The 27,205-nt window shown below is 37.1% G+C and overlaps 1 protein-coding gene across 9 annotated transcripts in view; it reads right to left on the bottom strand.

Moving 5' to 3' along the window:
* The window catches only part of MYO3B (myosin IIIB), a 207,275-nt gene that overhangs the window by 55,190 nt on the left and 124,880 nt on the right, over nucleotides 1-27,205 (bottom strand). For 5 of the 9 annotated variants that reach the window (XR_005829435.1, XM_040604658.1, XM_040604661.1 and 2 more), the window contains 7 exons: nucleotides 25,523-25,602; nucleotides 22,443-22,463; nucleotides 21,435-21,512; nucleotides 19,379-19,584; nucleotides 10,373-10,484; nucleotides 9,290-9,452; nucleotides 8,493-8,573 (listed from right to left, as the gene is read on the bottom strand). Coding sequence is in view for 5 of the 9 variants with exons in the window: in XM_040604658.1 (XP_040460592.1) it covers nucleotides 8,493-8,573; nucleotides 9,290-9,452; nucleotides 10,373-10,484; nucleotides 19,379-19,584; nucleotides 21,435-21,512; nucleotides 22,443-22,463; nucleotides 25,523-25,602 (741 nt within the window). In the remaining 4 variants the exon portion in view is untranslated. Of the gene's footprint in view, nucleotides 1-8,492; nucleotides 8,574-9,289; nucleotides 9,453-10,372; nucleotides 10,485-19,378; nucleotides 19,585-21,434; nucleotides 21,513-22,442; nucleotides 22,464-25,522; nucleotides 25,603-27,205 lie in introns of those variants that run through there. The other 4 variants (XM_040604663.1, XR_005829436.1, XR_005829437.1 and 1 more) reach the window with 4 other exon arrangements.

Below are 27,205 nucleotides of genomic sequence, written 5' to 3'. Positions count from 1 at the left end.
TAGGACAAAAGACTAAAAAGTGTTGCAATGTACACTTTAAATTTTGTTTTGTGTAGGGTTTATTTCAAGCAGCATTTTAAGTATAAATACCTTCATAAAAAAGGAAAAAGGGCTGAATAATGAAGAAAGTACAGTATCAATGCCATAGTTGAAGTGTACAACAAGCAATTGCTCCATAAGAAAGCTCAGGGTTGTGAGGGAATAGGGCTGTTTATCAGTGTAGCAGGACTGCAATTTAAATAGTGAGACAATAAGTAAAAACAAATCTGAGCTAAGCTCAGGAAATACCATGATTTTGAGGAAAAAAAAATATTCCCTATCCAGAATAAGCTTTTAAGCACACTAAACACGTGCAAAACCAGGGTTGGTCTGGGGACTAATTACTCAAAGGAGGAGGAGAAGAGCCCTCTCGTTGGGGTTGCTAGAGTCCAGGGTTAAATATTACAGTGGGATGTAGGATAGGCACAGAAATGGGGTCTACGGCATGTAGGATCAGGGTCAAAATAACATTGTAGATTACAAAGGGAAATCAGGAGGTTGAATAAATATAAAATATAGAATAAATTTAGAACACAAAAGTTGATGAGAAGATTAACAAATTTTCCCTGTATCTTATGTCTCTGATTTTATGAAAACTCTAGAAGTACATATTACCTACACAAGAGAGAATAAAGACCCTGTAGAATTTACAATCCCTTAATTATTATCAAATTAAGAAATAATTAATTGATTTCCCTTTTCTTCCATTTAACTACTCATAAATTTACTCCTCATTGACGATGTTTTTTGTGTAATAAAAAGATGGTGGAGAAAACAAAATAGAGCTACCTTGATTGCACGTGCTCTTTCCCTTAGGAAGGGGCTGTAACAAATCCCTTCTCTTCTATCTGAATTCCTGTATAGTGTTAAAGGTCTTCTTTTCAGCCACCTACCTCCACAAAAATACGTGGTGTTGCACTTATTTGAGCAATGTAAACAATTAAAACCATCTGAACAGTTCAAGCTGTGGTATGCAATGCACCACAACAGTCTTTCAGTGCTATGGAAGTTTCCAGAGTAAAGAAGCAGCAAAAATTGACTTCTAATGAGAGGATACTAAAATAAATAACCATTTCACTTTGCAGAAGGCTTGACAGAAGTTGGGCCTGCTGAGGTGTTGTACCGAATACAGAGCTCAGGTATCATGAGGCTGAGGAACTTTCTGCCCTTAATAATCAGCTGGAAAAGCCTGCCTGCCTGGCAGCAATGAGGCAAGCATTCACTTGCCCCATGTGATCAGGCTTCCAATCCTCAGCTATCCCCTACTGACCAGACAAGGAGCCTACTTCGATACTGGCAGCAGAGACAGCTGGCCAGCAGCCACCTCTCTGCAGCTGAAACATGGTAAGTATCAGTCAGTTGATGGACTACTATAAAGATAAAAAAGCACTGAAACAAATGAACTAATAAGATAAACTTCAGTTTTATCCTTACTAATTACTCAACTTCTAGTCATTCTTTGTGCATATGTGTGTGTGTGTGTGTTTGTCTGTAAAGTCAATGTGGATACCTACTGTGATTTTATTTTTTAAAATTCTTTTCCCCCCAGACTCTTATAATGTCAGCATAACCATTTTGGTCTTTCCCTCACTCACTACAAAAAAACTGCTATATCTGATAATAAACATAGGTTTTACCCTGTCATTTGTTCTCATACATATTTTCAAAATCAACTCCTCTTCAACTTCTGCAAGCTAGCTTCTAACATTCTTCCAGAATACCTTGAATCTGGCAGGTAAATGGCTGTATTTTTCCTACTTTCCCTTTGACTCATGGGATAACTGCAGGATAAACAAACTCGTCTCTCCCTCAAAAGCTTCATTGAGCATTACTAGGACTGCATCTTTTCAACATTTATTAACTGGATCTATAATGTTTCAAAAGAAATGCATATGCAGATAATTCTACTGGGGGAGTCTGAGAGGCTGGGAAGCTGCTCCATCACAGCAATTTGCATTACTGACTGGTGCTGGTTTTGACACTAAGCACTTGGCTCAAAGAGTGTGAAATTAGCAGACTCATGTTGCTACTGCTCCATGAACAATCACTGCATCATTGAAGAAGAATGATTACCAGCTGTCACCTCATTTTCACCTTATCCAGTCTATATTGCAAACTTTCCAGCAACAGTATCTTTAACCCTGATCTTTACATAGCCTAAGATGACAGGATCTGAAAAGTAACATAGGAACTGAACTTAAATTTTAGCACTTCGTTAGTAACTCAGTGTTAAATGTTTTATGTGCCACAATTTAGGACATGAATTTTTACTTCTTATACTGATCAATTCACACACAAAGCAAGTTTTCTGTCAGCTTCAGCACCTAGCTAACCAAGAATAAATATACTTACCCCAGGGAGTTTGAAATTTGGTGTCTGCAGTTAAAAACCTTTATTTTAAGGTCTAAGTACATTAGAGGCATATACATTACACACAATGTTGCACAATTCCAGATAGGAAAAGTCCAGGCATTTTCCCCCTGATTCCCACAGGAAATATATAGTTACAGAGCAAATTGTGAAGCACAATGTGGAAAGATCAAAGCTAAACAATCACAGGTCTATACAAGAAGTATAAAGAAAGGAGATGAAGTAGTATTTTGAACAGCAGAAGGATTCATTCTCGGTCATAAAAAAAATCATGTTAAGCAGACATTTTCTATACAGACTCATTTTTAATCTATAGTACCACCTAAAATAGCATGTAACAGCAACTTGGAAATGAAAGCTCATGTCTGCTGAAGAGAAGATATCATGGTAGTTTGTAACCAGAAGTTGATTTGCTATGAACAGCATATCACTTTCTTAATTTGCCTAGTTAAAAGAGCATTCAGCAGCTTAACTAACAACATCCGAGAGGATTTGGAGCCCATGAACCTGATTCTTCACTCCATGCCAAATTAATTCTAATGAACAGTAAAAGGGGTGGAGAGTCACATCCATCCTTTGCTGGGTCCCATGAATACCTCCCCTCTTTCACCTCTCACTCTTGATGGATATTGGGTGATGCCTATTTAATAGCAGGAAGAACCCAACTCTTAAGTTCTCTGGCAGAAGCATTACAAGAAAGCAAGTCATGGGTTCTCACATACAAGCAGTAATTATCAGTTACAAGCAGTGACTAATAGGACGACTCAACAAGGCTGCCATCAGGACTGGAGTCATTGATGCACATCACCACTTGGACACAAGGGTTTCATTATCATGCACCAAGTCTCTGATCTTGAGACTTGGTCAAAGACAAAAAAGTGAAGATACTGAAACTCTTTGTCAATATCAGCAAGGGAAAGGAACGGGTTTTCCAATGTACTCTTGGACAATGTATATCGTTATCCCTGATTTTAGCAAGGGCATGAAATCTAGTAAGAATGATCTTCTTTTCATCTCCTGAAAGACAGGAGGGAAAACCAAAAGGAAATGCAGACGTATGCACATTACAGAGCTTAACCCAGAGAGGGGGACAGAATATAGGACCTCATACTTCAAAACCATAAGGCCTTCTCACTTCTCCTAATATGTTCCCTGCACATGAGCAGCAGGCTTTTAATGGTTACTAGAGATAGATACCGAAAATGAAGGATTACTAGATGCCCTAAGCTAGTACAGAACACAAAGAGATGGAAGAGTAAAGTTGGCCAAAGCTGTGCAGCCTGTACAAACCAGTCCAGTTTGCCCTGGATGTAAAATCAAGGAAATACAATAAGTCAGTTCAGTTGCCATTAAGAGAAACATATACAATGTTTTTTACAGTGACAATGTAGTTAAAAGGAAGAAATTTAATTATATCAAAAAGTAAAACTGGATCTGCTACTTAGTGGTTGTTATTTTCGGGGAGAGGGAGGAAATCTGTATTTTATAGATATATTATAAAATGCTTAGAAGCTTTTGAAAAATTTTACTCATGCAATTCTTAGATCTATACAACAGTATTAGGCAGACACAGGTACACACACATGTACATAGTGATATAAATAGATGGATAAATATAGGGTTTTCAAGAAACATTTCCTTCTCTTCTATTGAAGCCAACATTAAACCTTTGCTGTTGAAAATCCCAAAGGTAACGTTTTTATTAAAAGCTTACATTTATTTTAAATGTAACATAGTAAATTACAGCTGTTCTCTGGCCCTCTTTTTTTTTATTATAATGGAGTAAATTTTGCCAGAAGCACGTGTTAGAGATATGTAAATAGTGAGCAACATTGCATGGGCAGAAGTTAAATGAAGAGAGCAATTTACGAAAGGACACTTCATCTGGTTTCCTTCTGAACATCCGTTACTTTTTTTTTTTTTTAAAAAAAAAAGAGCCCCAGTCTTGAGTTCTTGATAAAACCTTTTCCAATACAATGTGACATATGGTGAGTGTGTGAGCACGTGTTGGAGGAGGAGATGGTGGCTCAATGGATTAGTCATTTGCCTTTCACCTCTGGAAGCATAGTTAAACTCAGTCCTGACCAGAGCTGCACAGCATATTCCAGATGGCTAAAGTGGGCCTAATTAAAATGAATTCAGTGATGTCACCTCAGATCTAAGTGAATCGCATGCACCACTCATTTGGCATTTTGGCAATGTCAGTTCACAAATGAAATAACCAGATTAAAATCCTCCCTTAAGTTTTTCAGGACAACAGTCACACTGCATGGAAATACATGCTATCATAACTAGAAAACATACTTTTATAATTGTATTATCTGTTGTATTAAATTCTAATTAACGCATTTTTCTAGCACAAAGAAACATTAAATAGGACTTGCATGTGAGGTAAATCAGTGCAGCAACATTTCAGTCAGATGATTCAGTGGATACACATTGATTTAAACCAGCTGTGAATCTGGCAACATAATTTAAAAAAATCCTTTATTTTAACAAAATATTTTTCCTTTTATGTACACGTAAATCAAAATAATACAAATCCCAACTACAAATAAATACTCAGAAGTGCAAAGTATTGTTAACTCAAACACTTTACACAAAATCATTCTTTACAATTTGTCTCCAAGTTAAAAATTAACATTTTCTAACCTTCACAGGTTGGAAATGTATGACTTGACTAGAAGAAGCCATAAAGACCTTGTGTATCCTTTGTACCATTTTAGCCATGAGACTAATAACATCTGTGTATTCTGAGAACCTGTGATGTAGATATGCTGAAGTAGGGTAGCTTTTTCTTCCCCACCTAATTTAAATTCACAAATATTTTGTTTTCTAGCAAGGGTGTTTTCCTCCATCTGAAATAATGACTTTTTTTCATGTAATATAATACACTAAGGAATTGTATCCTCATGTATATTGTGAAGGTTGTTTTTTTTCTAAGTTTGTTTTTTCTTCCAAGATTTCTTCAATGGGTAGTGAACTGCTGGGCCCACTGAGATCTCCAGACCACCAGCTCATGTATTTGAAAGGCATCTGTTTATTTTTAAAATGCAAATGCAGCCTACCTCAAAGACTGACTTGCAAGAAATGAACAATCTGAACAAGTCAAGAGGTTTCCAATCAGGAGCTGTGTTCCTCCTTTATATCAGGCTATGATCACTCGCTGTCAAAACCACTTAAACAATATCCTGGAATCTGAATGAAGTCCCCCCACAATTAAAATGAGCAGGATAATCCTGCAAGAATTATTCAGGCAAATCATTTTTCACACAGTTTAAAGTAATGATAAGGTCATTTACAAAAGAAATCAGCGCCTTTGAAATGCTGACTTGTAGACAGAGGACTGCCTGGAGGAGGGCCATAGATAACAGTGAAGACTGGCCTCCTAACACTACCCTTGCAGTCTTTGGAACTGATTCTGATGAAGAGAAGGCCCAATAAGGTTAATACCCCTACTTTGATCTCTGTCAAAGCGTACCAGCAAGAATTAATTTACATTTCAGATGAAAAAGGTTGACAGCATGAAAAGGCATCTTGTTTCTGGTATGTGAATGTGCTGTAATAGATCGGGAATTCTGAAAGGAAGTTCTGAGGAAGCTAAAGGGATAAGCCGAGCGGCTGCTTTTATTGGGAAAGAGATGAAAGGAAAACAAATTTCAATATGCGCTGTTCTGTAGAAACATGTAAGCCAAATGCTTCCTAAATTTCAAGGCCTGCGTGTGCTGGAGCAGGGGGTGGGGGTGGGTGGGGGGTGGGGTGGGGGCGGGTGGGGGGTGGGGTGGGGGCGGGGGGGTGGGGAGGGAAAGAAGAGGGAAGTACATATATTTTAATTGTATGGTTTTGCTAATGTCTGGATGACAAATGCAAACAATCTATCTCACTGCCTGAAATGGCTCATTAAAAGAAAAAATACAAAGGTGATCATACTCCATTTTACTGAAAAGCTGCCTTGAACTACACACTCTCATTATGAGATGTGCAGGGAAGGGAGAGATTTGGAGTTGCTTTTGTCTCCGTGTCACTAGGTACTTGGACAGTGTAATGTAAACAACAGAAAGACTGTCAGTGTATTTTAAAACCTGGAAAATGGCCACCATTAGCAAGCACGAGTTTTGATTTGAAACACTGAATAATTAGCATGTAGAGAAGAGAAAATGTGTACAGGAAGAATTTTGAAATAAGAAGTCCTAGATATAGATTTCCAAAGGCAGACAGAAATGTGTTGAGGATTACTATTATTATTATTATTATTATACTACCCCTTTGAATGTGGCACCAAAGATAGGAGGAGCAGACAGCCTAATTAATACAAAGGTACGCTGTGTCACTTAACCCTGTAGTCCTAGTGCTTATTCACCCAGACTGAGCACTGAAACTGTCAAGTGCCAGGTGACAAAGGAAGACAGTGTGCATGTTGGTGGGAAAAGCGCTAACAGCATTAGGTCCAGAGGGCTCAACAGAAGTGTCCAAATTTAAGGGTATGTGTACACTCCCACTGCCTCTACCCTGCAATGTTCAACACAGCATCTAAGAGATGGCAGGAAGGAACACAGCTCTGAATCTCTCCCATGTATGCAAACAGCAGAACAGATCAGCTGCTTTCTCTAAAGAGCTAGTAATGAGCCTGCATCCCCTACACACTTAAGAAATCTGGCTGGATAAACTCTAAGGCAGAATGTCCCCTACAATCTCCAGGTGCTACTGCTACACACCAGCTTCCTAGTGAACCTGAGGTAACTCTCATCCTAAGGAACTAGTAATAGTGGCACAGGGGTGAGTCAACTGTTTCACTTTCCTTTTTACAGCAAAATGTTATTGTAAGCAGGAAATCAAAGTTCAGATATGGCCAAGTGTAAAGGTAGCAAATACTCCAGAAAATAGTTGCAGGGGGTACTTTAAAATCTACTCTCTGTGCTATCGTGAAAACAATAGAAAATGAGAATACAAAGGAAAGGAAGAAGGGCAGAGAATGCTTATGCAGCCCTTCGGTGTTTGTTGCAATGGAAGGAAAAAATTCTGCTTAACAGTCTTCCATTTAATAGAATATTCTGCATCTACCCCTCGAGCTCATGATTCTGCATAACAGTATGCATGCAAATCTATAAATTATTATTTTAACCTAATGATACTTTGTTCCTTTCTGTAACTAGACTGGTATTCTATTTTCTGCTGAAAGTCACAGTGATGTTTAATTTCAGAGCAGCAAACTTAGACAAAAGAAAAACAAATTAATTTACTCAAAACAGCTTGAGAACAAAGTAAAAGAGTATTTAGAACACATCTTTTTCAGATTGACTTTAGACTATATGATACAGAGTAGAGAGGTGACAAAGCTTAAGGAATTACAGCACAGGAAGCTGGTACTTTGGTTTATCTGTAAACACATTTGCTACGTTTTTGATCAGCTACAGTCTTTCAAACTGGGGTTGGACAGGGAAGGTGCATTACACTGCATCATATGGAGGTTGCTTCATATTGGCAGCATCTGAAAACACCATTGAGTTCACGGCCCTGGTTCTTAGATTTCTGTGCCATATGGTACCCTGCTCTCTACTAGAGACCTACACAGCCCTATGGGCCTGTTCCTCCAATAATCTCCTTAAAGTATATTCAAATTCATATTGATATGGCTGCATAGGAGTCTGGCAGAGAGTCAAAAGATAGGCCAAAACTGGCAAACCCAGCAAGCAGTCCAAACAAAAACCTGGCAACCTGCCAAGACCAGGGCTTGACACAGGGAAGTGCATGTCCAGTGCCTCCCACTCACACTTTTAGTCAAATCAGTCTAGTGCTTCATACCAGCTCTACAAATAGTTGAATCATAGTGACTGTGCTCAGAAGAATCTTGAAGAATTAATTGAACAGCTTTTAATCAGTATGTTTTTCTTCCAGAGACATACTTACAAAAAGCCCAAAGTGCCTGATACCTGTCACTGATGTCTCTCGATACTGAAGAACAGACAATCAGAAGTAATGTTTTTGATAGCTTTTGTTGGACTGCATGTATTTCTGTTGGCTATGAGACATGAAATCACCCACAGCAAAATAGGTGTTGGCAATTGAAATAATGTTTTAATTACCTGCTTGAATATGTATAGCAGCATCAGTTCTTCTGTTCCTTATTTCCTTGTACTTCCTGCGAGCTTCATATCCTCTCCAGGCTAAAAATACAAAACCATGTGCTGGAAATTACATTTATTCAAGGAAGTGCTACAGAGTCTACAGAGTCAGAGATGTGCTGAAACTTTCATCCCTCCTGCCATAATCACTCCAGCCCCCACCCCTAATACATCTTCCCCACCCACCCACATGTTGAACTCTGAGTTCACGACTGCAGTATTCACATCCCCACAACTTCAAACATTGCTTCACTCATCCAAATTTTAATTGTCCCCATGTGCTCACTGATGTCCCAACCCAAAAGTCAAAGGTGCATGATCATGCCAGCACAAGAACTCCCCCCCCCACACAGCTCCCCAAATTCAATATAAGAAAGCTTGCTAAACTACTGACAATCAGCCTCTCAGGCCCACCCCACAATGTACGTTATTTGGAATTCTGGTATACATTGTGGTGGCGAGGAGCATGCTACTCATTTCATTTATGTGCTGCATGCTAATGTAGACACACCTAACAATATTTTCATTTTGTGCATCACATTCAAAATACTAAAATATTTAAATAAAGACATTACCAAATACTAAGATGACGCCTTAGAAGTAAATCAATAATATTTGCATCAATTAGCTGGAGAGAAAAGCACCTCTGGTTATTTTGATTTCATAATAAACTGTTATGAATGAATAAATAATGTACATGCAACTTAACAACTTGAAATGAAAAATCACTCAGTGAAACAGGGAATGTGAACATTTACCTGACTGTATGGTAACAGCACTATTTTCTCTCTTCTCTTTGACTTTCTTGTACCTCCTTGCTCCAAGCCATCCCTTGATATAGGCTTGCATGATCACCACCCTCCCTATAACTTCTCGCAGGAACAAATTTAACTGCTCTATATGGTAATACTTCAGAAAAACCTGAAATGGAACAAAAAAATTAAAAAATCAGTATTACATGCAGTAGTAACATAACCTCTTGTATTCTGCCTTTTCATTAGTCTTACATCAGCCTATTTTAGGGCACCATTGCCGAGAAAACTGAGTAATCTTGTGAATCAAATATTTGCTCTCAGTGTGCTTGTGGAATTTCATTATTCCACTGACCAATTAAAATCACCCCACTGCAAAATAAACCACATATTTACCCTCTTTGCAAAGTAAATTGGCAAAGTGGATATTTTCAGGTATCAATAAGTTTGAAATATAGCCTTTCTTGACACTGGGAAAATAAATCCTGGGTTGATTTTTTTCTTAGACGTAATATTCTCTAACAGCAATCTGCCTCAGAAGGCAAGTCCTATGGGTGCTTACATATACTTTATCTGGGTCTTGAGCAGGAAAATTCTCCTTGTTTTTCCTGTGTGCACTGTAAAACAACTCAAGACACTGTATAACATCCTTTTTAGAGAAGTCATCCACTCCATTTTAAACCATGAACAAAGGTTCTTAACACAGCCAGAAGGATCTCAACTGAAACTCCACAAATGGACAATGTACTAACCAGGCTCACAGGATACGCCAGAGTATGAAGTTTCAGTCATGTTGTGATTAAGAGCAGGAGGAACTTCAGGAAGGCACTACTACAGCAGGCACTGACAGATGTACTGTCCTTATCGAGGCAGCCATGTGCAGAATGCACCTTGGGGAGTTACCCAATACACCCCTCCTCTTGCAGCACTAGCTCAGCTGGCTTCGGAGGGCAGCTCCATAAGCTGGGAGACAAACTGGAGCAAATTCCTTGCTTTTTTTTTGTTTATTCATGCTGTACTTTTCAAACCACTATTACACATGTTTTGCTAAAAGGATACTATCCTTGAGAAAATGTTAGCACCCTCTACCTTGGTTTTCCCAAGAATCCAGTTGTCTAGTTTAGATCTCTCCAAAATGGCAAGACAGTTTTCTCTGCTACCAAGGGGAGTCTCGTGTGCCTTGAATGCAAGGTAATAATACCTGCAAAACCAAATGACAAAGAAAGAATTGACTTGACAATCGATATGTACTTTCACAGCTCTTCTCTAGCTCAGAGCTGCCTCTCCAGAACTAACAGGCCAAATTCTCCCGTATACTCAGTCCTCTTCATAAATCATGGCACAGTTGTCATGAACAGATACTTGAGCATATACATGGCATAGGAAAATAAGTGGTACCACAGCGGTGACAAGAATCTGCTGCATTGTAGAAATCCCCAGCCAGTGTAATCATCCATAAAGGTCTTTCACAAAGCAGTGCAAATCAGGAAACACCCAAGGCTGTTCTAAGTTCTCAGATGAACGAGTGAGCGAGTGACAGGGAAAAGAAAAAGTGCTTGAAATCAGAGTAATAGAAAGCAAGGCAAAAATAAAACCTTGTGCATAACACACTTAAGCATGCCATCTACAGAGCTGTCTAATATACTTTGGTACAGTTACATCTCACTGCAAGTCTGCAAGTTCTTTTGAATAGCAGGTGCTTCCTGAGGTGTTCAATGGACCCTTACAGATTTCTGAAGTGGGACAGACGTCAAATACTAGCACCAAAGAGAGAAAAACCCCAAAAGTTATTCATAACCTGATGCCTGTTTCTTTTGAGAAATGCTAAAAAGGCATTTCAGAATCTTTCAATATTTTAATTACTGGTATTGGTCATTTTGCACAAAGAAATATAAAAGGCCTTGACATTCTTTGGGAAGCATAAATCCACATAAGAAGTCCAAGGCTCTTGAGCTTGCAACAGGATTGCCCCCATCAAGGGAACTCAGGGGACCTTCCCACTTTCAGTATGCCTAGCAGAAAGACTGAGAATTCTCAATCAGTGAAGGTAAGTAAAGGCCAGCACTAGGCGGGTAGGCAGTACAATGATACAGTGATATCAGCTGATTACTGCAGCTGAACGGCTGCCACTGTATGTGAAGAATAAAGATTATTTTACAGTAAAAACAACTCTCATATCAATCTTAACTTACAGACGGCAAGATGCTCAGATTGCATGAATACTCACCTGTGTTTCACACCTCCAGAAGAGGTCATATATATGTGTGATTAAAACAACTGTCACTGCTATCATGTTGGCAAGGATTTTATCAGTGCTGATGGTTAAACAGAACTAGCAGCTATTTTAAAGAAAAAATAAGTTAATTACTTCTCATATGAATGTAACAATTTTCTTTACTCACAAGGATTTCTGTGGTTATGATTAGGTTTGTAAATCATTAGACATTATGTCCATTTTTTCTGTTTGATTGAGATAATTAATTGGAATGATTATGATAAATTTTAGTGGCCTTTGGAGCAGACCTGTACTAAGCAACATTGACTTTTCTTTTGTCCACATTCCCTTGCAAAGAACAACCCCTAACAATTACGTGAAATAACGTTATTGTGCAAATAGTTGATGAAAAATGGATGCAAAATGTTTGAACTAAATTAAGAATGAACGGACCAATCCCTACTTGTAAAGCTACCATGCATTAATTTAGAATGATTTTATGCTATTTAAGTAACTCTACCTGCAAACAATTATGTTAAGTAACAGCAAGAACATGTGCCAGTTAGTTTACAAATTTAAGGTTATTTTAGCACACGTACATTGTTAGATGGTAGCAACTACCACCTCAGCTCTCATTTATGAAGCACCATATCTTGTCTTGGTCTTTATTAAGTTACACTTCCACAGATGCTATTCAATTTACATTGTGTTTGAGAGGAACTGGTAGGATGAGCAAACCATTCTCCTAATCAGCAGCATGGGAAAGAGCCATCAGGCGCTCTTTAAAACACAAAGAGAAGAATCTGACCAGATTCCTCTGTAGCCACATAGAGGCAAGAAAATATCCTACCTTATACTGAAGAAAATATGAAGAAGCAGTTAGAATGAATGAAATAGCTCAAGACCTCTTTTTTTTTTAATCAGGAGAATATGATTTTCAAATATTAGCTTCAGTTAATCTCTAGATATTAGCTCCAGTTGTCACAAGAAAGCAAAAAGAACCACTAAAATAGTCAATAAAGATCAAAGGGGAACAAAATGACATCTGAAGGCAGAAGAACTGGAATCAGTCCTGGACTGGAGACATAAGATACTCACCAACTGGAGGCATTGCCCGCTTTGAATAATGACAGAAGATTATGTATTACTGGTTATTTTTAATCAGTGACTTTCTCAATAACATGATATTGCAAATTCTTTAGCCAAGTCTTTCAAAATATGAACAAATGCCATTTAGTAGGTATGAAGAAACATGGTGTGCTTAAAAGAAAAAAGTATGTTTCCTCCACCTTATTATTTAACAATGCCAGTTTTCACAAGACAAATGGTATTATGACTTGCACTAATAAACCTCAGATTTGAAATACACATATCACAGAAAATTTGTGACAGATTATATACATATCACAGACAATAGCATGCAATTTCAACAGATACTTGACAGATACATCAGGAAATTGCACTAATATTAAATTGCAATTTGCTTTCAAGGCCAGTTCAGATAGCCACGTTATTTACACATGTATGTAACCTGGGCTTCTTTCCTTCGGAAGGAAACAAGGATTCAAGTGAGCAATAATATCAGTTTTCTGGTTGTTCATACATCTTCTAAAGCATGTTTAGTTGGGAATTTTAAAACCACAAAACAGTTTTTAGATAGCACTGGTGCAATAAAATAGTCAAGGGGGATCACATCATGTTCGATTCTTACTATTCTACCAGTAACATTCTAATTACTGAGAATTTGACTTCTTATTTGTGACAAATTCTGCAATAAAAAGTATTTTTGAGCTATGTAATTTACATGCCCAACTATACTGTTTTGTTTATGAAAAACTTCAATATCTTTCAAATGTACCCTCTCCATTAGCTCTCTTTCATGATCCACAATGTAGTTGCTTTTCTTAATCAGAAAAAAATGCCATAAATAAAACAATGCCCATTTTCATATAAAATTCTGTTTTAACAAATATATTTTACAAATTTATCTGTGTTCTAAGAAAGCAAGCCATTCAGAATGACAGTAGCTTTACAAACCATGGGAATAACTTCAGTTTCTGTATTTGTAAACGTATTGTCTCTGAATATTTCATAAAAACTTCCTCTAAATTGTGTTTTTCCAAACATTTTGATTGATTCAATGACTGCACGGAAGGCTCCTGTAACTGATTAAACATGCTAGAATGTTAGATTTTCAATAACAGGTCTTCCTGTTCCTTTTCAGTTATGTCATAAAAAATAAGGCAGAAATTACTCTACTCATCAAAAATCAGGCCTAGCAATATGAGACTGGCAATTTCTTTTTGATTATTTCTCCTCCAGACCTGCTTTTGGAGTTTGCATTCTGCATAGTAAAAGGTCTCTAGGTAGTGTTCCAAAGCTCAAATCCACGTAATTTTTTTAAGCAAACACTTTGTTTTCTGTCTGGTCCCTGTTTTCATGACTGAATGACATAACTACACATGCATGAGTAGTTTGACTTGTGCTCAGGATAACTGTATGTCTGGCAGCACAGCATAAGGTCATCCAATTATTTTACCTAATCTAAAATCTTAGTACAGAAATGGACCACATGGGATATTTTGCAGGAAGGTAAAATATTTCCCCTTAATGTATCTGGTAAAAACACACAAATATTTTACATGATGAAATGGTAGAGAAGACGTCTGGGAATGCACCCAAAACTTTGGGGCATATGCAACTACAATTATTCATTTAGATTCACTGGTCTAATTTCATCTCTATCATACTTGTGAAATCTAGTGTACAGAGATCACAGTGACCTCTATTTACTACATTTCACCAAGAGAAGAAGCCAGATATTTAATTTCAGAAAAGTGAGCTATAAATCCCATTTGCTTCCAGATGAGATGAAAATTTCACAACTCTACTTTTTTATTTCCATATCTGTGTTTGTTATTCCAGCAGAAAACGCAGTAGACTGGAATACTTCAGTGATCTTCTATGTTAAGACAATACTTTTATTTCTATTTTTAAAAATGAAGTTTATAGTCCTTTGTGTTGTTGCATAAACATACACATATTTGTGCAAAAATACATTATTTTCCTGGGTTATACATTCTGCTTGAAAATTCCCTACATGTGACACATTCATCTACTTGTCTCCTAGAAGTAGTTGACTGATCAATTTCTCAGTAGCAGTGAGACTAAGTAAGAGAAACGTAATTTCAGCAGAACTAATTTCTCAGAGCTGATGAAACTCTGGAATTATGTATTTCTTAACCAGTGGTCCTTATACTGCACTACAGACTATCCTTCACGGACATGAATAGTATTCCAGACAAAATTTACATTAAAATGGGATTAACAGTACTTAATAGTCATTAGGCATAAACCAATATTTTTTAAAAGTTAAATTTAAGCCCAGATCGACAATTGTAAAGCTAGAACATGCAGATTTAAGGTTAAAAGTTAAAAACATCCAAGTATGCTAAGATATCAAAAACTTCAGAACGATGCTATGCATTAACTACCTGATTATGGCCAAGGCATTTTAGTGTTGGAGGTTTAGATTAGATAAACTGATTGTAAACAAATGGCTCCTTAAAGGGTGAACTGTGGAACTGTTCAATAAATAGCATTCAAACAGCACCATTAACTACTATACCAGTGTCTCTTACTAAAGTTCCCTTCACATTCCAGACTTAAAAGCAGCATCAATTCAACACAATAAACTCAAAAAAGTAATGATTAACCATTTTTCTCTTTAAAACAAATCTCTGTGGCAAAATATACTGGCCTGAAGTGGAGAATGGATAATGATATGTGAAAAGTATGAGGTGCAAGAGGGCAAAATCCCTTTCTAGCCAGACTCCAAGCAACAGTAGGGAGATTCTCAACATTCCAAAAGATGTTTTTACCTTCTCATCCTTGGAGGTGGAAAATTCAAAACCAAACAAACATGGTTTTAGAACTGAAAGAGTCATTAAATAACTTTCAAAAATTCCTAACTTGTATTGGTTGTACCTCAGTATTGGTTGTACCTCACCTCTTTCGGAAGCTTTCACATCTGAATTCATATGACTAATTACATCTGACTCTATATTGACAGTATGAATGAAATAGTGTAAATGTAAATGAAAAAACATCCCAGATACTCTTGAAATTCAGTAACAGATAACTAACACTTATGCTGTAAATAACCAGATAAACATAGAATCTCAGAAAGGCACATTTGTTCCATTCTGCATATACAATTCATAAGGGGTTAGCAGACTCTTTACTCCTAGGTTTCCTACCCTCTCCATCCTGCAATTGTTTACCAATGTTCTGTGAATGACAAGATTCTAGAAAGTGTATGTGGAAGGTACAGCAGTTCACCATATTTAAAGCATACAGGAACATTATACAGATCTGGTGAAATCTTAAAGCTTCTGAAAAAAATACCAAATATTTCCATGGATAACAGTAACACCAAAATATGGGAGATGATACAGTTTTATTTCCAGAAATCACTTAAGGACTTTGGTACAGTGTAGACTCAGTAAATTTGCATTAAAACCTCTAACTCAGTGTTGACTTCTAATTCAGTGCTTCCCCGATTTTGAATAATAAAGAAGTCATCACTACTGAATTTTGGGGGTTAGAAGAAAGCACATACTGAGGTAACAATTTTTACAGGATTTTGCAGTATGTGACCAGCTTTTATTCCTAGCTCCTATCAATGCAGAATGTGAGTTATTAAGGTCAATGTGGCTTTATATGGTCATGACAAATTATTTGGTCATGATATGGTCACGACACAGATTTGCACTGTGAGATTGAAAAAGCAGAACCAACCTCACTGGGTTCACTGTTACGGTAATAGCACTGGTATTGCCAGGAGCGTATAACCTGAGTAACATCATCTGGCTACTGTGGAGTAAGTAGTACTTATAGGAAAAATGTATCCTGCATCATAATGCAACACAAAGAACTTCAATGAAGAATGTAAATGGGCAGAGAAGATAAAAGACAGTCCTTAAATTAAACTTGTACCGAACTTCTCAACACGTTTCTATGTGCTTATGAGGCACTTCAAGCATGACAGCATTTAGCATCTATAGACTCTGAAGTCCCTTATCTTTCAACCCGTGGTACAATACATGCCACATTAGAGAAAAGGTGTATACAGCTGGGGGATATGTGGTGAGGATACACCTACACGCCCCATCACATCATGTGAAGCTCGAGGGGCCTGGGCACTTGTATATGGCAAGGAGCATCCTATCCAGTGGGACTTTCAGTGCAGGTCACAGCTAGAAAGCACACCTCAGCTGCTGTGCAGCGCATGGTCACTGTGCAGCCCCACAAGCCAGGCACACCTGGCTGCCTGATCAGGTTAATAACCTGTGTCTGAAACCTGGGATTCCAGCCTGAGAGAGGGGCCATGCTGCTTCACAGGAAACGTAAGACAGACACATGATGGCATGGGGAGCAAGACAAGGCTAATGGAGACGAAGTGCCCAAGACTTGACAGGTCTACAGTGTTTACAGGGGCTGCAGATTACATTTTCCTACTTTAAGTAAAAGAATATGTATATTTACATACATAAAACAGATGGTTGTATGCTTGGCTGAAGAAACATTGTGTGAACGGCTTACAATTAAGTCGTCTCCTCACCATCTGTTTATTAACCCAATAAACTACACCTCCAGGTTTGCAACACTGAAATAATCTGTTCTACATGAAAACAGAAGACAGTAAAGAGTAACATTAGACACAGCTTTATCTTTTGTTTACCTCCCACCTGATAAACCCTGAATAGTTCTGTTCCCCTGCCTTTGATTGTTTTGTCCTTATATTTCCTGCTAAGAGTTTACAAAACAGCATTATTGAACAGGCAGATAAGAAGCACACCTATTTGTTTAATAACATCAAGGGAGAAAAAGTGCTGGCTCATCCATTTTGTTGTTCAGTTGCTCAAAAGGATCAAAATACCAATTAACTTGCTGGCTTAGAAAATCTTTGATATCCTCACATTTACTGACATTTTGAAACTCTTGTTCATACTTGCCTAATGTCTTTTTGATTATGAACAAAGAAGTGCCAATCTGTTTAGCATTTGACCTGTTTTCTCAAACATTTTTATGTATTCAACTACTCAGTTCCTAAAAACACTTGACTAGTCATGGCTGTAAGTTGAAGAAAAATGTTTCTTGTTCAATGGATAGTTTTTTAAGCATTGTTCTGTCCCCCCCACACCCCAAGAGTAAAAAAAAAAAAAAAAATTGTTTAAAAATAAAGCACGAACTGAAAAAAGGAGCAAGAACATCCACTCTCTCACCCTCCATTTATATTATGAACTCAGGAAGTGTTGTACACTGTTGGGCAAATTGCTAAATCTCTTCACCCCCGTTTTCCTTGTCATGTTGACTTTCTTTCTTGAAAGAACGACACCAAGTTGGACTGAAAACTTGGGGAGTATCTAACAAGATGTTAAACACAACTTGCCCTTATTTGCAGGAATGGAAAGCTACAGTCAGTGCTGCTATTATTACCATTACTTTTCAAGGTTGTATTCAAAGTCTGTGCAATTTTCAGTGAAAAGAATCTACTGATAAAAGGCCTAATTTCCTCTCAATTTACACTAATTTCAGTGGAGTTAATCTTAGTTCACTTATGTGTAAATTGGACAGAAGTTAAGGTTAATAATTCTGCCTTTAGCCTCCTCAGGATGTTGCAAAGATGTGTTAGTGGTCACAGAAACTAATCTCTTTGTTAAACTTGCTTCAGAATGGTATGACCTTCCTAAAATTAGTCATGTAACACAAAAAAAAAGTTGAAAGAGATCATGTCTGAAAATTGAATTGCTTTGATGGACAAACGAACACGTTAGTTATCTTTCCTGGGATACATATCTCTAGTATTTTCCTACTACATATTCATTTGGCACACTAATATAAATCAGAAAAATTCATATTTTTTCAGAATTAATTGATTAAGCTATGGTTTATCATTCAACATTTCTCAATGTAATGACCACAGATTTCCAAGCCCAAATGATGTAAACAACCCCTATCTCTGGTTTTTAGAAAGGCCTGTGAAACTGTTTATATCTTTCACGAACATTATCGGCTCCTTCCCTTAGCATCATATGAATTCTGTATTGTCTAGATGAGCAACCTCCAGTTCAGAAAATATCACTAAATACTTGATTTAGCCATTCACTACTTGTTGCTACTGTTGAGTAGTTGATTGCTTAATGGTACTGCTTCTGCTCCATAACATACAGACTGGAAAACAGTAAATACTACAGAAAAACATACTTTAAATCCAGAGGAAACAATAATGATCATATAAACATATTGTCATCATAAAGACAATAGCATTTCCTGAATCAAATCTACAACTTTTTGAGACTGAGAATAGTGTTAAAGCCAGTCAAAGTAGCCATGACAACGGTTCACTTGAACAGAGATCCGGTTATAATTCGTATCTCCAAGATAAATGACTACGAGGCTGTGAAGCTATTATGAGGAATATTTCTAAATCTGAAGCTTTTATATCAGCTTGTTCTTAAGCGTGTGCACATTCTTCATATGATGGCTGAAGGTCACTGACCTCCCAAATCCTTGTGTATTATCCAAGTATGATGCATAATTTTCACTGACAAGCAGAGGCAACAGCCTCTACTGAATGAACCATTGGGACAGGCTTGCTACTATGTGTTCACTGCTTGTCTCACATTGACTTTTCTGTTAGAGCTCAGATCTCTCTTGTAGTCCTTATCTCTGATAGTGTCCGCTCTCATTAAAGAATCAGACCATACATGTACAATTCAATGTTTGTAGAACTTTCTGTACTTTGCACTTAAAAACTTAGAATATATTTTACTGAATGGAGTTTTAAAACAACAGCCATGCTATAGAAGTCTTACCTTTTCACAAACTCTTCAAAGAGGATACGATGAGAATACCCTTTTTGACGTATTTTTACAGTTTCCAGAATTCCAGTGTATCGTAGCTGCAATAGAACTCTCTCATGAGAAAACATCAGTGCTTCTCGATCATCATTAGGTTTAATGCAGCGGATAAAGTGAGGCTGTCCAACAACCATTTTGGATAAAAGATCCATGAGGGAATACTAGTGAGGGAAATAAAAAAGACACACACCTGACAAAAACTGCAATGCAACTACTTAAGCAGGAGATACATATTTGTAAACAGCATGTAATGGTTGATTATATTTTAATCAGTAATGTTAATCTGCACTGATGTTTTATTAACTTTTAAGCTTTTGGCTAAACCCCAGAACCTATTAAAAGTTTTCAACTGTAAAAAAAATCATTAATCTAGTTCTTATTTCTTTCTTCTTATACCTTTATCTTCATCTCTTCTTATACCACATTTCTCTAGTTGAAGAAGGCCCATATTAAAAAAAAAGAACTGAAAAATGTCCTAACTGTAATTCAACTGTAGGCACATTTGACCAATCAAATATCCCCAACAGAAGAACAAACTTTACTGTGAAACAATCAATCACAGAAATTCACAGGAAATCATGGGGAAAGGGTTGCAAGAAGTCATCGGTTCAGTCCTCTGCCCAAAGAGAACACTAGATGTATCTGTATCATTTCAGGCACACCTCTATTTAATCCATTTTTCAGAATCACTGAGAATATAGACTGCACAATCTCCCTGGACAATCTACTGAAGTGCTACATTATCATGACTACTCATAATGTTCTTAACATCTAACCTAAATCTTCCTGCTAAAATGTAGGCCCATTACTTTTTTTCCTATCCACCCTGGACATGTAAAACAATTTTTTCCATTGCATTTTACACCAAAATGAAAAAACTGTGATCAGATCATATATGTCTGCTTTTCCAATGACTCCTCTGAACACTGATACTTCTTCTCCACCCTCACCTCATTAACCTACTGTACAAGAAGTAGTCTTTGCAAATACACTATCTCAAAATCATGTACAATTTCAAGTTGACTGGTCTTTTTTACTACTTTGCTGTAGGCTGCATACATATTATGCTGTCTTTCACACTCACTCCTCCACTCCACTTTTGTTGTTGTTTTTTTTTTTTTTAATTTTATTTTCTTAACAGTTCCTACACAGCTGATATCTACATAGTTCTTTGCAAGAGCACTCTAAATCCACACTTGTATTACTACACAAATAAGTCTGAATGTATGTCCTTGTACCCTCCACACTGGGGCAACATCCCAGTATACATCAGCTTCCTCTGTGCCTGTCCTTACACTATTTTGCACAACAAAGAAAACAGGTATTCCTGCCTGGACCCACTGTGGCACAGCAATGTGAACTTCCCCATTCTGCACAGTAGAAGTGCAGCCCAACCACTCAAAACTTTTCCACTCTGCAATGGCTGCAAGAAAAAAACATTAACCAACAGCCTTGGATTGGCATGTGTGTTTCCTGACTCTTAACCTTCCAGTCAATATTCCCAATGTCTTTTCCATACCTGTTTGATTTAAACATACATGCAGAATACGCATTGCCCTAGTCAGTATTAGTACTGATAAAATGGTAATGCATACGATTTACAACAGTAGTCCCAAAAGATGGATTGTTTTTACTTATTAGCACAAATGACAAATCTTTATCTTTAAAAGTAGGTATGCCTAAGCTGGTGAAAAAATATGAAGGCTTTAGTAATGAATGACAGCTACTTTATTTACACAAAATCAGTTTTCTGTCCTCAAAGAGGCCTGCTCTAGACATCCAGCATTTTAGATGGAAATAGTCTGTTATAAATGTACTCCGCAAAATTATAAAAGTGCAAGTATGAGGAAACAAAAAGAAAAAGCAAAAGAAAATTTATGTGTCTACAAAGGTCTCACACAGAGTAAAAGAATTATCTTATTATTCTCCTTGATCTCACAATCCCACTAATATTTTACACATATCTATTGCTCTTATCATCAAAATGTTGTTTACAATTTAACTTTTGTACCCTAAAATAGGAAGCCATAGTTTGCCGCTTCATGTTAGTTGTTTCCTCAGGGTGTCGCATAACCTCCATTGTGTCAACCTGGAAGACAAAACTCAGCTGTTAGAGCTGTCCCAGGAACACTGCAGACCCACCGCAACTCACCCATAAAAGCTAGGTTCAGGTTTTGTTAGGGTCATTCCTTCAGGCGTGAGTACTTCAGAGTACTTTATCAGAAGTAGGAAGGCCAGGCAGCTGTCAAGACGCAATACCTTATGAACCGATTTCCAAAAAGCGTTCCTCTTATCACCACTACAATGAACTCCACTGGGTCTTATTTTCTATGTAAGAAGAGTTACCATTTTTGTAAGGCCCAGGAAGTAAATTGAGCTGTCTCATTTTGCTCGTGTATGGAAAAAATGTTGTTGGATAACAAGTGGTAAACAAAGTAGGTAATCTCAGAATGTGTCTTTTCCTTTCAGCTGCTGTGGTTACTATTAATTACTTTAAATTGCCATTTTGATGCCAAGAATTTCAGCAATCTCACTCTGCTGAATTGCCATAGCTTCAAATACCGCTTTTTCAGCATTTCAGATGAGTTATTTTTAGAGGGTATACATGGACAGCAAACATATTGCTCCTTGTATATTTTAGTTATATTGTCAGTACAGCTGTTCTTATCAAAATGAAACCAGAATTTATGAATGAGCATAACCATGGTTACCAATCACAAGCAGATTGTGTTGCTGTATTACAGCTCAACAAAATTAAAGAAAATCAACCAACATCCTGTTTGCATGGAGCATTAGCAACATTTTAGCATTCACTTGCTTTGTGGCAGTTTACCATCTGCTCTGACCAGGTGGCATTTGTATAAACCAGATAATGCTCTTGTCAGCACCTGTGCTACACTTCCTGGACTTTGGTCCACACGATCATTTCCAACACTCACTGACTTAAGACCACTACTCTGAACACTAAAAGTAATTGCTGAAAGATCACAGTTCTCAATAAAGCAAATGTGTCTCTTACCTTCAGGAGGTATTTTGGAGACTGCATGCAAAATATAAAGGAAATGAAAAACTAAGTAGTAATAGATCAAGAAAATGGATTTTGTGTTGGGGAAGAAATCAAAAGAAAACTTGTGAAGACAAAATTCAGAATACAGATGGTGCAAAGGGAGACAGATTTCCATAAGGTTGACCATAAAAATTTCAGTATATTTTTGTAATCTGTGATGTTCTAGCCCAGAGTGGTGTACATGCATTAGTGCACATCTCAAACTAACATGAGGGGGAAAAAAAAGATGCCGTTTGATTTCAGTTTTAAGGATGTTAACAGAAAACTCTGTAGTATATCCTAGGAAAAATGCCTTATCAGCATAGATAGCATCAAAAATCTTAAGATGTCACCTGACAAAGTGAGCATCGATGACCTAACCAGAACAGCAGGCATGTCCATGGAAAAGGATATGGGAATGTTTCAAAGCTATCTTTGCAAAACAATTGCTTTTTAAGAATCGATATCTAAATCTCTAGTAAAGGTCAGGTGGAAGACAAAACCATACCAGTGAATACTGACAGTAAATTCAGAACAACTGGTAATATTTAATTTTACAAGACAGACAATTTAACCATAAAGAATACCAAATAAAGAGCAAAAGCAAATAGTTTGAGGACTGCATTGAAGCCCAAATGCCCATGCATTTGAGCTTCCAAATTGGATTCTTGTCTGTCTAGAAAAGCACAGACTTTTAGTGATACTGTTGTTGGAGGTCCAGCACTCAAGTTCTCTGTCATATCTGGAATATCTGCTGTCCAATAAAGGGCAAGCTTATGCTCTACCTTTTGGGCAGTAGGACACTGCAAGCATCTCTTTTCACAGCTGCTTATTTTCACCAAACCTGTAGAACCTTATGATCTTTGAGACTGCCACTCTGTCAAATATGGTTTACTACAACCTGCTGTGTTCAAAAGGATTTTGTTTTGTTTTGTTTTGGGTTTTTTTTGGGGGGAAGGGAACCAGCACACAAAAAGACAGATGGTCAGAAACATTCACAGAGGAGATGTAATACACTTTTTCTCAGAAAATCAGGGCAAAACCAGTATCATGAAGATTTTTTTTTTCTATGGAAGTGAGTTGTAAATTCAGATCTGTGCAATCTGTAAGGACTAGGATCAATTTCCAAACCTTTTTGACAAGAAACATTTGAAGTTTCCATTAGAAAAATTCTGATAGACCCTGAAACTAGGGAGATTTTCCTGTAAGAATGTTTATAAGTTTGCCTCTGGTTTTACGGTAGGGCAATAATTGCATGTACAAAAGGCAATAGGCTTTATCACTGTTGGCTTGGTAGAAAATGATAGAACATAATAAGAATGTCATGATATAATCTTATGTTTTAAGTCACTAGCTAGTCTTTTTAAACTAAAATGAAGAATATTTCAACTGTTAAGTCACATTTTTACATGACAGTAGTAGTGATGTACAATATATATTTATATGTTTAAAAATGAAGTGGAAAACCTACAAAACACAAACTGTTCTGTCACTAAAAAATATTGCTTATAATAGTTTTGAAACAATATTGAAAGAATGATATATGACTTCATGTCACCTTATGAAGTCACTGGAAATTATTACTTTCACATATTGACCACACCTGCTGCTGGCATGGTACAAAATGCTGTAAAACCAAAAAAATACATTGAGAAAAAATGCTCATAAATTAAACAATAAATGAAAATTTCCAGACTTCCAAACAAAATTATGATGTTTGGATTTTTTAACAAATTGTAATTAGCAATTTAAAATCCTTTTCCCCAAAGTTGTTTTGATTATACGAAGTTTTCTGAAATTATAATAAAGACTTTTTTTCAGCTAAAACCCATTTCAATTAAAATTTTCTGAATAGTACTGCACTTAAGTATGTTTTTTAGCTCCTGCTTTAAAAATTTGAGGGGTAAGTAAAAACCACTTAAACACTACTTAGTAACTGATTGTGTTTATTAAAAGAGAATTGCTGTATTCCATTCCAGCTGTATCAAAATACATGCTTAGAAAGCTTACATGGAATATAGCTGGATATGGAAGACAATGTGTGTATAACACAAGAAAACTGGAAAGGCCATTATCTGTCCTTCAGCACTGGAAGTGTTTATACCAGAGAGGAAATACATCTTTGAAATCCACACCTGTATTTGCAAGTATAGTGAAGGATATAGATGGTTGGGTGACATGAATTACTTTATCAGCATCTGAGCATGAGCTTCTAATAACAAGAAAGAATGAAAAGAAATAGAAAACACATAACAAAATTCTGTAGACTTTTGAACAGTTGCTGTTACATTTGTTTTTAATAATTATTATTGCTTGCTTTGGAGGCAACTCCCCACGCGCCCCCCCCCCCCCCCCCCTTAACTAAACTAACTCTAACAGTACTACTTAGGAATCAGGTACATGCTATCACCTTGAGGCACAAAGAGTTTTCCTCACAAATTCAGTGTACTCAGTTGGCAATCCATCCTATTAACTGCCATAAAATTATCCCATTCCTTTGCAATTAATGCCACATACTTTTATGGCAAAATTCAGCAGCATTTAAATTACAGTTCTTTTTAAAGCAGAGTGGTTTTGCCAAGTTGTTCTTTTCTGGTCATCTATCAGTCACAAACATCTCCTGGTTTTTCACTTGCAAGTTGAACAAAAAAAGGACCGCATTTTTTTTAAAAAAATTGTCTTTCGTACTGTTAAATACACTATTCAAATTTTACCTAATCAGATCTCTTTCTAGGGCCAAAATTACCAGAGGAAAACCTTGACCCCATTGAAATAAAGAGGAATATTGTGATCAATATCAATGTAACTGAGATTTCACTTTGAAAGTTTAAAGATTATCAGTAGTAAATTGATTCTTCACTGGACTCTGCAATAGAGTCTTTAATAAAACTGGAAATGTTGCTACCAGCTGAGGTGCATGTTTTCTGATATTAAGGCAGACTTTCATTTGTTGAGAACCTCACTATATACCTACACCAGCTATGCATCATGTCCATAGTCTCACTGTAATATTTTATGAACAATTGCCTGTCTTCAAAGGGAACACTACTAACCTTGATACGACCAGCACTAAGCTGTGGAGGCAAAGACCTAGATGCTGCTGTCACTCTGGCTCTTGCTTGTGCCAAATTACCTGTTCAAACAGAAAGAAATACATACTGAAAAGACTGTTCAAGAAGCTTAGCAGGGAAAAATTTGTATGGTGGGAAATCAGTTTGTATAATAGTACTAAAAATAGTAGACACCACCACACTTCTTCCACACCCCAGTCATTACCAATTGTGCCTGCAGAGCATTCAGCACAGGCATGACAGAGCGCAGTGTTGATTTAAAAGGGAGGAAAAAGTCAGTGATAAGGTGGTATGTCACTGACCTTAGCTACTGAGCTGATGAAAACAAGGACAGCACAAAGGCATACAGCTCAATCGCTAGTAATCAATTTCTCTGTGACTCATTGAGAGATTTGAAAGAGAAAAAGACAGCAGAAACAGTCTTGTTTCTATGAAATCCTGTGGATCCTGAAGTGTTTAGACAGCATTTTAAGCTCACAAACTAATTTAAGAGATGAGAAAATGATAAGACGGTATCTTTTTTTGACCTTTTGACATACAGGCCTGTTAATCCCCAATCTTATTGTCCCTTGGGGTTTTTAAAGACTGACTCAATTCCTCAGGCGAAAACATATTGTGGTGTCAACTGAAAGACCAGTGCCTTTTTTTAAATGTACAGTATGACGTGTCCTAAACTTTTTCCTCTGTACTTGCAGAAAGCCAAAGTCATCACAAAATAGCTTTTCAAAATAAAGGCTCAGAGAAGAGAGAGGAAGTGATACAGGACCGTGCATATGCAAGACACTCTGTATATTTCAAAGTTTTAGCAAGTCTAGCACAAGATGTCCAAATGTTTTCTCTGGCTATATCTTCAGAGGCTAAACTGTGATTAATAGCATTGAAAGAACCCTTTGAAGCAGGATTGGTGACATCAAAGCCCTAATCCATGGGTGGCAGGATTTTTATAATGAGTGGGAAGCATTTTAACACATTTCAAAGGATTTACAGCATGAATAAACAATAGGCCTCTGCAGATGTACCACACACCTTTCAGAACCAGAACACATAAATAAGTGTCCATTTTAATTTAAATGTAAATAAAGTGTTAACACTTCTTTCAGATGCTAAGTGCCTTGTTTGCATCAACCCCAGTGTTTAGCCCTTTGCTTTACCGAAAGGCAGTAACTCTAAACAGTCTTCAGAGTTTTCCTAAACTATATATTGCATAACTGTTAGGGAGGCTGGATGGGAAAAACAAAACCCAAGAACACTTAATCGCTGGTAATTATTCCATAAAGGAGCAGAGCAAACCCAGTGTCCACGTAACACCGAAAGGAACTTTTTCTCTTACTTTCCTCCGACAAGAAAAATACCAATCCCCTGAAAACAATCTGGGGGCCAGCACTCAACCACACCAGTGATGTTCTTTGGAGCGGTTCAAACATTCTGTATTCATTTTAAAGAGTATTTCTCTTTTAAGCTGCTGACATTAGGATTGATACAATGCTGCAAAACTGGCACTTCCTTTCCAGATCTAACAGAGTATGCTACCTGACAGTCTAAATCACAGTGCAGAACACAAGGTATGTCCACATTTTTGGAAACTGCTTTAGGCTATATACTGTATAGGATAATGAGAACTGCAACTCTGTTTTGAAAATCTTGTGTATCTATATACACACATGG

The sequence above is a fragment of the Falco naumanni genome, chromosome 8 (genome assembly GCF_017639655.2).
Source record: "Falco naumanni isolate bFalNau1 chromosome 8, bFalNau1.pat, whole genome shotgun sequence".
Classification (NCBI taxonomy): Eukaryota; Metazoa; Chordata; class Aves; order Falconiformes; family Falconidae; genus Falco; species Falco naumanni.
The sequence above is the reverse complement of the archived record's forward strand: the minus strand, read 5'-3'. Positions and strand labels throughout refer to the sequence as shown.